Below are 11078 nucleotides of genomic sequence, written 5' to 3'. Positions count from 1 at the left end.
CTGAGCGGAGCGATGAATGTATTGATTTTTACAATGATGTGTTTTTTTTTTTAATTTTTAAATTTTTTTTTTGTCTTTGTACACGATAAGTAGTCGAAATAATGCTTCAATTTTCAACTTCAGTATCTTGTTCGATGGGAAAGTGAATATTGTTGGTGCATTGAGAAGGTCAAAATTTAAAATTCCCATTAGTTTTCAATAGCGCCGGGAAAAACAACATAAAAATTAAGGAAAACGGGAATTTTTACGAAAATTTTTCACAAAATAGTTTTTAGTGTAACTCTAAAACAAATGAACGTATATTCATGAAATTTTCATTGGTCATTTATATTTGCATTTTCTATACACGATAAAATGTTCAAAAATTAATATATTTGAATATTTTAAGTTTTTATTTATAAGTATTTAAAGTTCAAATCTTGACAAAATACAGAAAAATCACGAAAATTAGCAAATTATTTTAAGTTGAGATTTAATAAAAATTTTTCTTTTTAAATCTAAGATTTGAAAATGTAATACAAGATTGTTCATAAGTTTGTCTACCTTTATCAAAAAAAAAAAAATGTCTACAAGAAAGTCAAATTAAATTTTTATGAGCGTTTGAAACTCATATTTTTACAACATTTGATATTCATTCGATATCTCGTGTAACGATTTTCTTATTTTGTTGTAATTAAAAAACGTATGACTGTAGATACTTGAAAACTTTACTGAATGTTTATATTAGCATTTTCTTTACACCATATAATTTTGAAAATAATTTGACTCTTTTTGAGCTGTTTACGGACATTGTCAGTTTTCAATTTTTTTAGTTTTTTTTTTTCTATAATTATCAATAACATTTTATTTGTTGGGTAAAAAAGCGTGAAAATTTAATATAAGGCTCCTGATATATCGTTCTAATAGCAGTTGAAAAATATTAAAAATACATAGGCACAATTTAAATTATTTAAAGTTCACATTTTGACAACATTTATCAAATTTATAATTTATTAATTATTTTGTAGTTAAAAATGTATAAAATGTTTAACTTTTATGGCTAAGGATTGAAAATTTAAAACAAGGCTCCACGTAAAAAGGTTATATATAAATTACTTTATTCACAATAATATCATCAAATATACTTGGTAATATCATAGGCTGACTGACCGTTTTTGCTCAGAATCGTTTTTCTTATACAATGATATTATATCATTGAATTCAAATTTAACACCATCCATTACAGTGATCCACTTGTAACCTACTGTACAGCAGAGCGACATCCATGTACCCACTTTTTTAGTTTTGAAGTTTCGTGGTAATATAATCAAGGTATTCACAAATCATTAGCTGCTGCAGCCAAATATTTCTCAATAATATATTTTAATAATATTCATCAAAACCTTTGTAAATTGAAATTATAATGTGTAGAATAATTCAACTGCGAATAATATTAACTATATACCTACTATACTGACTACTACTATAGAATGTATATTTTTGTTATATTTATCACTTATGACAATATTTTCCAAGACTCAACATCACTTCACTGGAACGAAGAATGTATAGGAATGTGTAAAATGTGTTTCATCCATTGAATTCATACAACTAAACATAATATATAGAGACCCATTTGTTGAAGGGTGATATTTGAGTGTATTTCAACTTGTGCGAAATCCATTAAAATTTGAAAATGTTCCTAATTGGTCTATTCAAAAATATATTGATAACCAATAAGTCATAACAAATATGCCATTATGTATTCCATGAAATGGAATATATATAAATTAATGCTGCTCTTTAAATAAAACATAAATTTAAAAACGCCATTAAAAACATATTATGCATATCTAAATTTAAAATTTAAATTTGGATCATTTAGAATTAATGCATATAAATAATAATTTTATGTACATAGTAAAAATATAAAAATTAGTCTATTTTTATACCTAATTTTAATATTTTATCAATTTTAATATAATATTATTACCTAATTCAAATAAAAATATTAATTTTATTTTTAGTTAATATAGATTAATAATATTATATCGCTTCGATATATTTTTTCTTTTTGAAATGCCTTTTTTGACGGAATATTTTATATCTAAAAAAGTGTACACACAATTTTACAATTCAAATTATTTATACTTTATTTATCTTTAATTGGCATTTAGGTACGGCACATAGAAACAAATATTCATTAAGAGAAAATCAAAATTGTCAATCAACGTCTATCCAGGAGTTACCATCTTATAAATATATACAGTTTTATCGTAACAATAGATTTATTTAGGTTTACGAAAGTATCTATAAATTGACAGTAAATGTTTGGTAACTTCTGGACGGGTTATAATTAACAGATAGTATAAATTAATAAACGTAATACAACGTTTTCATTAAATCCAAATGGTACAATTAAAATTGATGTGAAATAAAATTAATTATACATTCACACAATTACTTTCAATTTCGAATATTTAATTATAATATATTGTACATATTGATTCTATTAAACGTTTATTAAAAAAAAAAAACAATTTAAATAAAAAAATATCCTTATAATTTGGATTACAATCAATAAAATTAACTTAAACTAAAAATAAAATTACCTGAGCTTTTGTGGCATTACATTTTATAGTATAATATAATTGTCAATTAATTTTAGTACAATATGGATGTAATCGTATAGCCGTATGTCCAAATATAAAAAAATATTGAAATGTCATAATATTTATCCTGTTGCCGATTTATTTGATTTCTAATTTGTATTTTTTTAGTCTTTAAATGTGTATTGATTATTGTCAATATTATTAATCTATAGTTTTCCTTCTTACAACTTTTATCTTTCTTCCAAATTCTTGTTGGTCATAAATTGGGGCATTTGGGTAATTCTTTCTACTCGGACTTTTGATTACAACGGATGGATTTAATTGACTTTGTTTTACTACTTGATTAAAACTGCTTCTGATATTCGCGGTTTGTGATTCACTTTGTTCGCAATATGAACATTTATATGGTACTTGATACGCCGACGGGAAAACAGGATTTAACTTAGATGTTAGCACTTCTTTTGATGCTGCACTTCCTGCTCCACATGATGGATAAAATACTACCGGCACGAATCCAATAACAGCACCCTCCGGAAGATTATTTAAGTCAAATGTTGTTTGTTGTTGTTGTATTTGATTGGTAGAATTGTTACTTGTTGGTGGAACAAAATAACATGGACAAGATCCTGGGTTTGGCACAATTGGCAGTGGATAAGGAATTATATTGACAGGCGTTGAAGAATCCGGTGAAAGAGTACTAAATTGGTCTTCATAGGATATGGTACTAGTTGATTCCACTAAATTAGTATTTTCAGGTGTCGATGATGTTTTAGTGGATACACTATAGAATGGAGTGCTGGTTTCTGGTTTGCTTGATGATAAGACTACCTGATTTGATTCTTGACCAAATTGATATGGTAATTTGGGTGCCTTTGTAGGACTGTTCACGTATTGTGGAGTAAGGGAGCTGGAATATCCAGATGATCCTGATGATGGTCCTATTAATTCATTTTTACCTAAAATTACGGCTTTTTGGCCATCGTTAGATTCAGGTTCATTTGGCACATTAATGCGTACATCTATCAAACTAGGCTTTTCTGGGTATTCCACAGTAGTTTGACTAGACTCACTCTTATAACCATATGTTGGTGTAGAAACAGGTGTAGTTATTTGAGGTGTTTTACCTTTGTTTTCTGTTGCTGGCGAAGTAAACTGTTGATTAGGATTACCATAAGCGTTTCCGTTGAAAGGATATTGATCACCAGTTGGGTATGCATTAAAATCCGGTTGAACGGGGTATATTTGATTTTGACCCGGGTACAATTCGAAATAACCAGAGTAACCAGATGGTGAACTAGGTGGTGGATAATTAGGAAGTGGTGCGTTTGGTGGAGGGGGTACTGGGTAACCTGAACTTAAATACCCAGGATATTCATTTGGTTGCTGTGCTCCATAGTCAGGAACATTTGGTCTTTGAGGATAGCTGGTAGGATAAACATAGCTTTGACCCGGATACGATGGTTGAGGAATAGGTTTATTTGGATAACCTGTTTGAGTTTGACCAATTGATGATGGATAACCATTGGATGGTAAACCTTGAAAAAAATATTGATTTATTATAAATTTAAAAAATATTTAGTTATTTAAATATTCACCTGATACACTTCCACTGCCTGGATTTATGGGAGATGGGCTGGGTTTTGGTGAAATGGGATAAGAACCTGGAGTTCCTGGGGTTCCTGGAGTGCCTGGTTGACCGGGAAGCCCTGGTTGACCTTAAACAAAAGCAGAACTATGTTACACGAGAAAATAAATAACGAATATTACATTACTAAAGCTTCAACAAAAACTTGTAAATGATCAAATATTTGAATTACAAATTTTTCAACCATTGTACAGTTTTTGATACTTAATATTCAAATTTAAAATTCTTAAGAGGATGTCAGCGCACTATTTGTTTTCTCTCTCTGGCCCACGCGTTACATAGAAGAAATTTAGTTATAATAAATTTTACCTGCAGAACCAGGATATCCTGATAGATTAGGTTTTCCATAATCAACTGAAGCTTGAGGATATTGACCAAACGATTGAGCTGGAATACCTGGGAGGCCAGGAGTTCCTGGTTGACCTAAAATATTGTCAACACGTTAGTATAATATTGTATTTAATTCAGTAAAACTAAAATTAAAAACATGCTATAAGTAAGTGATTTTATATATACTATTTGATATATTATAGATGAATAGATTATAGCAGTACATATGTATAAGTAATTATACTATATTTAAACTGTGTGGGTCAAAATTTAAGTTTAAATGTACCTGGTGTACCAGGAGAACCTGGATATCCAGCTGGAGGTGTAGGTTTTTGGTAGGACGGTCCCGCGGGAAGTCCTGGTGTACCTGGAGTACCAGGAGTACCTGGTTTTCCTGGTTGACCTGAGGTATAAATCACATTTATGAATAAATACATCGTTTAAGTACAATCTAAATATTTAAAATTGCTTAACATAATGCCTAACCTAACATAATGCAGTAATTTTAGTTTTAAATACGTACTTATTTAAAACTATAATAGGCACAATAAGTTTTTTTAAGTTATATTTACCTGAGCTTCCGGGATAACCGGAATAAGATGGTTGAGAAGGATATGTTGGTTTAACTGGGTATGTTGGTGGATTTGGTTTTTGATACGATGGCTGGCTTGGTATAACTGGGGTTCCTGGTTGACCTACAATTATATTTCACAAATTATTATACACAAATATATTGAGTAGGTAATCGTTAAGTCTTTTCTCGTTAAGAAATAATTTAAAACTTTTAAGAATATGATAATATTATACGTATGTACATAAATTATAAATGTATAATAAATTATGACATCAAAAAAGATATTTTTAGTAATTTTCCCGTATAGATTACATAAGTAAGTAATATTTTTATGTACAAGTATACATTTTAAATAAATATAGTATACTGTGTAGCAAGTTGTTTTCTTAAACATAAAATTCAAGCTAGGTACTTATTTAAAAAAAATTCAAACGTGTTTATCTATAATTTATCTTAGGTACTATAATAAGATAGTGATATAGGTACAAAACAGCAGTTATGTCAAAATATTTATAATACCACCATGACTATGTGCCTGTACCTATGTCAATTGGAAGATAAAGGATATTACTTAGAGTTGAATGAGTAAAAGAAACAAGAGAATTTCCAAATAAACCAAAATTAAGTATTACATAACCAAATGTATTTTTATTAATGGTGGATTTTATTGTACCTATTATATTTTTTTTATAAAAATATTTAGTTATTTAAATATTCACCCGATACACTTCCACTGCCTGGATTTATGGGTGATGGGCTGGGTTTTGGTGAAGTGGGATAAAAACCTGGAGTTCCTGGGGTTCCTGGAGTGCCTGGTTGACCGGGAAGCCCTGGTTGACCTTAAACAAAAGCACAATTATGTTACATGAGAAAATAAATAACGAATATTACATTATTAAAGCTTCAACAAAAACTTATCAATGATCAAATATTTTAATTACATATTTTTCAACCATTGTACAGTTTTTGATACTTAATATTGCAAAGCAAATTTTTATGCTACTATTAACATGGAAATTCAAATTTAAAATTCTTAACTAATTTATTTATACCTCGTATTAGTATTCTAAAAATCTATAAAATGTGTTTTAATTGGGAACCCCAATAACCAAAATCCCAAAAATAACCTTAGTTATAATAAATTTTACCTGCAGAACCGGGATATCCTGATAGATTAGGTTTTCCATAGTCAACTGAAGCTTGAGGATATTGACCAAACGATTGAGCTGGAATACCTGGGAGGCCAGGAGTTCCTGGTTGACCTAAAATATTATCAACAAGTTAGTATAATATTGTATTTAATTCAGTAAAACTAAAATTAAAAACATGCTATAAGTAAGTGATTTTATATATACTATTTGATATATTATAGATGAATAGATTAAAGCAGTACATATGTATAAGTAATTATACTATATTTAAACTGTGTGGGTTAATATTTAAGTTTAAATGTACCTGGTGTACCAGGAGAACCTGGATATCCAGCTGGAGGTGTAGGTTTTTGGTAGGACGGTCCCGCGGGAAGTCCTGGTGTACCTGGAGTACCAGGAGTACCTGGTTTTCCTGGTTGACCTGAGGTATAAATCACATTTATGAATAAATACATCGTTTAAGTATAATTTAAACATTTAAAATTGCTTTAACATAATGCAGTAATTTTAGTTTTAAATATGAACTTATTTAAAACTATAATAGGTACAATAAGTCTTTTTTAAATTATATTTACCTGAGCTTCCGGGATAACCGGAATAAGATGGTTGAGAAGGATATGTTGGTTTAACTGGGTATGTTGGTGGATTTGGTTTTTGATAGGATGGCTGGCTTGGTATACCTGGGGTTCCTGGTTGACCTACAATTATAATTCACAAATTATTATACAATAAATATATTGAGTAGATCGTTAAATCTTTTTTTGTTAAGAAATATATAAAAAATTTTAAGAATATGATAATCTACGTATGTACTAAATATGGTAATATGCGTATCAGTTGAATGAGTAAAACAAACTGGGAATTTCAAAATAAACCAAAAATAAGTATTATTTATGAATTGTGGATTTTTTGACGAATAGTCACTTTTAACTAATTAACTGTTACGATTACGTTATAATAGAATATACTGCCAGAAAGTACATTTTTAAGTTAGAAACAATTTTATTTGTTTTTTTTTTTTTTATTTAGGAAAAAGAAAATCCTCGATAACGGGACCATTGGTTTGCTTTACATATGTACTTAAACTAAGTTATACAATTTAATGTTTTTCAAGAATAATAATATGTTTTGGATGGCTTCTTCATCTGGGCCGAGTGCGTCATGAAGGTGCTAAGTTTGTTTTTAAATTTAATTCATTAGACTGAAGTTTTTTTTTTTTAATTTTAAGCCGTATATTACAATGTTATTTACCTGGTAATCCTGGAGTTCCTGGTTGTCCTAAAATATAAAAAATGTGAAATATATATTATAATTTTATTCTAATTTCATTATATCCTTTTATATTTAGTTGATTATATTTATAACTACTTAAATGTAAATATATTTACCCGGACTTCCTGGGTATGAAGAACTTGGTTTAACAGATTGATAATTAGGTGTTTGATTCAATGTAGAACCTGTATAAACTGAGCCTGGTGTTCCAGGTGTACCGGGTTGACCTTAATTAAAAAATTTAAAATTGTTGCTTTAATAATTAATATTTAAACTGTAGATTTTAGTAAAGTTATTTGTTTAAAACGTTAATTAATGCATTTCGTACATTTTGTCATATTATCAATTAATAATAAGTACCTGGTAATCCTGGTGTTCCGGGTAATCCTAAAAGAGTTATATTATATATTATTATCTTAAAACAAAAAAAATCTTATACTTTACGTATTTTTTTTTAAATTATTTTATTTATATTAATTTATATTGTTTACCTTGACTTCCGGGATAAGAAGATTCTGGATATAGTGATGGATTTCCATATTGACTAACGGAAGATGGTTTTTGATATGAAGGTTGGTATACAGACCCAGGTAGACCTGGTGTTCCTGGTTGACCTATTAAAATTAAAATAATATTTATATAAAAAAAGTCTTAACAGAATAATGATAGGTATATTATTTAGTGTAATTGTTGAATTGTAATATTTACTTTTTCACTAATGTAGTAAATCATTGGAAAATAATGAGCAATGAGCAATGTTAATAAAATTATTTTCCATATTAATATATGTATTTATTTTATACTATTATAATATTCTTCATTAAAAATGTTCAAAAAAAAAAATGTATTGTTTTATAGTTATGGTTTGTTTTTTTCTGTAGGTACATGGTAACTACTAACTGTAATGTAATTATATTTTCATACACATATAATGTAGGTAGTGAACTTCTTATTTTTATAAATACAATTACGTGATTGAATACATCATTATTATAGATAGCATTACATATAGTCATATAGATTACTTATTTAATCTACTCATGTATTTAATATATATGTATATACAGATTTAATGGATTTTTTTTTCTTTTATAGCTTTCAATATTATGATTGAAAGGATTTATAAAATATATCTTCATTCATTTTTGTATTAATTTTATGAATGATGATGACATGTTATTTTTTACTATATAATATATTTTTGATGAAATTACCTGGAAGTCCTGGAGTTCCAGGGTATCCTGCTTGACCTAAAAAATTTGTTTAATTAAGAAAATAAATAAATCATAATACTAGTATATTGTGCTGATGATTACATAGACATTTTCTTTTTATTTCAAATATATTTTACTATATATCATGTTAATTTAATATTTTTGTTCCAAGTATATAAGATGAAAAAAACTAAAAAAAATAAATAAATAAACTGCATAAATCATAAATGTCTGATATTTGTATATGCTGATTAAATGTAAAGCCGTTGTACTTAGTTGTAGTCATATTTATTATTTTGTAATAATATGCTTTAAATATTTAAATATTTCTATTATTTTAAGCTTATAATATTTTTATTTTAAACATTCATTTGAATGTTATATTTAATTATTTATAAAATATAATTATAATGGGTCATATATGTACTCATATAGGTATTACAATAATATCGATTAGATAAATTAATGTTTCTTTAAGGAACCCATTTTTAATTATAATTTGTAGAAGTATTTATTATTGCATTACCTGGTCCTACAGGATATGCGGATGGTGGTGTGGGTTTTGGGTATGAAATTGTGCCTGGGAATCCTGGTGCTCCTGGTAAACCGGGAGTACCTGGTTGGCCTGAAAATAAATTATTTCTTATTAGAATGTATATATTATAAATAAAATATTATGCTTTTTTTATAAAAAAAATTAAAATGTTATTCTAATTTCTAACACAATATCAACTTAATGTCATACAGTATTAATAAAAAAAAAAAATTTACCTGGACTTCCGGGGTATCCTGCATTTGGTTTTTGGTAAGTTGGTTGTGGTTTTTCATATGACGGTACACTTGGTATAACTGATGCTCCTGGTTTACCTACATAGTTATTATTAAAATGGTCATTATTAATGATCATAAGGATTTTATTCATAGGAAATATGTTATATAACTAATACATTGTGCTTTTTTCACATAAACATATACCTGGTAATCCTGGAGTTCCTGGTTGACCTGGTTGACCTAGTAAGAAAAATAAAACCAGATTATATTAATTGGTATAATATATTATTTTATAATTATTTGTATGTACAAAATAAATTATTTATAGTCTATAGATATTATATTATATTTTCTATGAAAGTAATATTGACATTTCTCAGAAAATTAAATACATATTTTTCTATACCTGGGGTACCTGGATAAGATGATTCTGGGTATGAAGTTTGGGGAACGTAAGGTCCTGGTTTTCCTTTAATCAAATAATTGAAAATTAGACATTTGTAATTAATTTTAAAGTTACCTTGGTATTATGTATTTATGAATATTTATATATCATTCAATCACAAATTAAATAATTTTTTCCAAACAATCAGTTACAACTTACATTTTACTAAAGAAAGGTATTATTTACCAATATGGTAATTTGTATAACAGTCATTGTACATATAATATCATACATATATGTATAAATTGTAGAATCTACTAATACAACATACCTACTCCAAATTAAAATAAAAACAAACTCTAACAAACCACCAAATTAAAATTCAATTCCGATACAACTCAAAAATCTCCAACACACTCGAACATTGTTAACACTCAATAGATAGCTCAGAAATTATGTTTCTAGTAGGAACTACTTCGTCATATTACTTATTCACTTTTAAATGTTAAATTAGTTTTTAAAAATATTAAATTGTATACCTGGTAATCCTGGTGAGCCTGGTAACCCTGGTGTTCCTAAATTTAAATTGAAAAATAGTTGTTTTTAATAAAATATTTATTCATATCAAACTAATTATAATGGTATCAATTAAATTACCTGGACCACTTGGGTATGAAGATGGCCTGTTATAAGAAGGTGATCCTGGTGAACCGGGAATTCCTGGAGCTCCTATATAAAAATAAATCATACATTATAGTTACTATAATTTAATGTTACTTTCCAAATAATACATAGTGTATAAAAACACTAATTTTATATTTTTAAAAACTGATAAACTATTAAATAATATTGTAAGCCTATTGACTAAATTTTTCTATTTATTTACAACAGATAGGTAGTAAAAATATTATAATAGTAGTTAAATTAGTATGTCATAAAATACCAACCTGGAATTCCTGGAGTTCCTGGCAAACCTGAAGAGCCTAAGTAAAAATTAAAAATGCATATATTTAATAATTTAATACGATTGGCTGTCCTACAATATTTAAAATATTAAATATTAAGCATAATAAATAAAACATAGAACATATTCAAAAAGTTCAAAATTTAAACAAAGTTATAATTATTTATTTTACATGAATGAT

At 27.3% G+C, this 11078-nt stretch overlaps 1 protein-coding gene across 10 annotated transcripts in view; it reads right to left on the bottom strand.

The window, feature by feature from the left end:
• Window positions 1–2106: 2106 nt before the first annotated feature.
• Window positions 2107–11078, bottom strand: part of LOC132949804 (collagen alpha-1(III) chain-like) — a 42688-nt gene continuing 33716 nt past the window's right edge. For 8 of the 10 annotated variants that reach the window (XM_061020894.1, XM_061020896.1, XM_061020902.1 and 5 more), the window contains 21 exons: window positions 10881–10916; window positions 10591–10662; window positions 10473–10508; window positions 9955–10017; window positions 9753–9788; window positions 9549–9644; window positions 9304–9402; window positions 8778–8813; window positions 8055–8177; window positions 7924–7950; window positions 7680–7790; window positions 7543–7569; window positions 6872–6989; window positions 6596–6717; window positions 6289–6402; window positions 5860–5979; window positions 5144–5261; window positions 4853–4974; window positions 4546–4659; window positions 4187–4306; window positions 2107–4126 (listed from right to left, as the gene is read on the bottom strand). In XM_061020894.1, coding sequence (XP_060876877.1) covers window positions 2793–4126; window positions 4187–4306; window positions 4546–4659; window positions 4853–4974; window positions 5144–5261; window positions 5860–5979; window positions 6289–6402; window positions 6596–6717; window positions 6872–6989; window positions 7543–7569; window positions 7680–7790; window positions 7924–7950; window positions 8055–8177; window positions 8778–8813; window positions 9304–9402; window positions 9549–9644; window positions 9753–9788; window positions 9955–10017; window positions 10473–10508; window positions 10591–10662; window positions 10881–10916 — 3044 coding nt within the window. In that variant the 3' untranslated portion in view covers window positions 2107–2792. Of the gene's footprint in view, window positions 4127–4186; window positions 4307–4545; window positions 4660–4852; window positions 4975–5143; window positions 5262–5859; window positions 5980–6288; window positions 6403–6595; window positions 6718–6866; window positions 6990–7542; window positions 7570–7679; window positions 7791–7923; window positions 7951–8054; window positions 8178–8777; window positions 8814–9303; window positions 9403–9548; window positions 9645–9752; window positions 9789–9954; window positions 10018–10472; window positions 10509–10590; window positions 10663–10880; window positions 10917–11078 lie in introns of all 10 variants that reach the window. The other 2 variants (XM_061020895.1, XM_061020901.1) reach the window with 2 other exon arrangements.

The sequence above is a fragment of the Metopolophium dirhodum genome, chromosome 7 (genome assembly GCF_019925205.1).
Source record: "Metopolophium dirhodum isolate CAU chromosome 7, ASM1992520v1, whole genome shotgun sequence".
Lineage (NCBI taxonomy): Eukaryota > Metazoa > Arthropoda > Insecta > Hemiptera > Aphididae > Metopolophium > Metopolophium dirhodum.
This window is presented reverse-complemented; position numbering and strand designations above follow the sequence as displayed.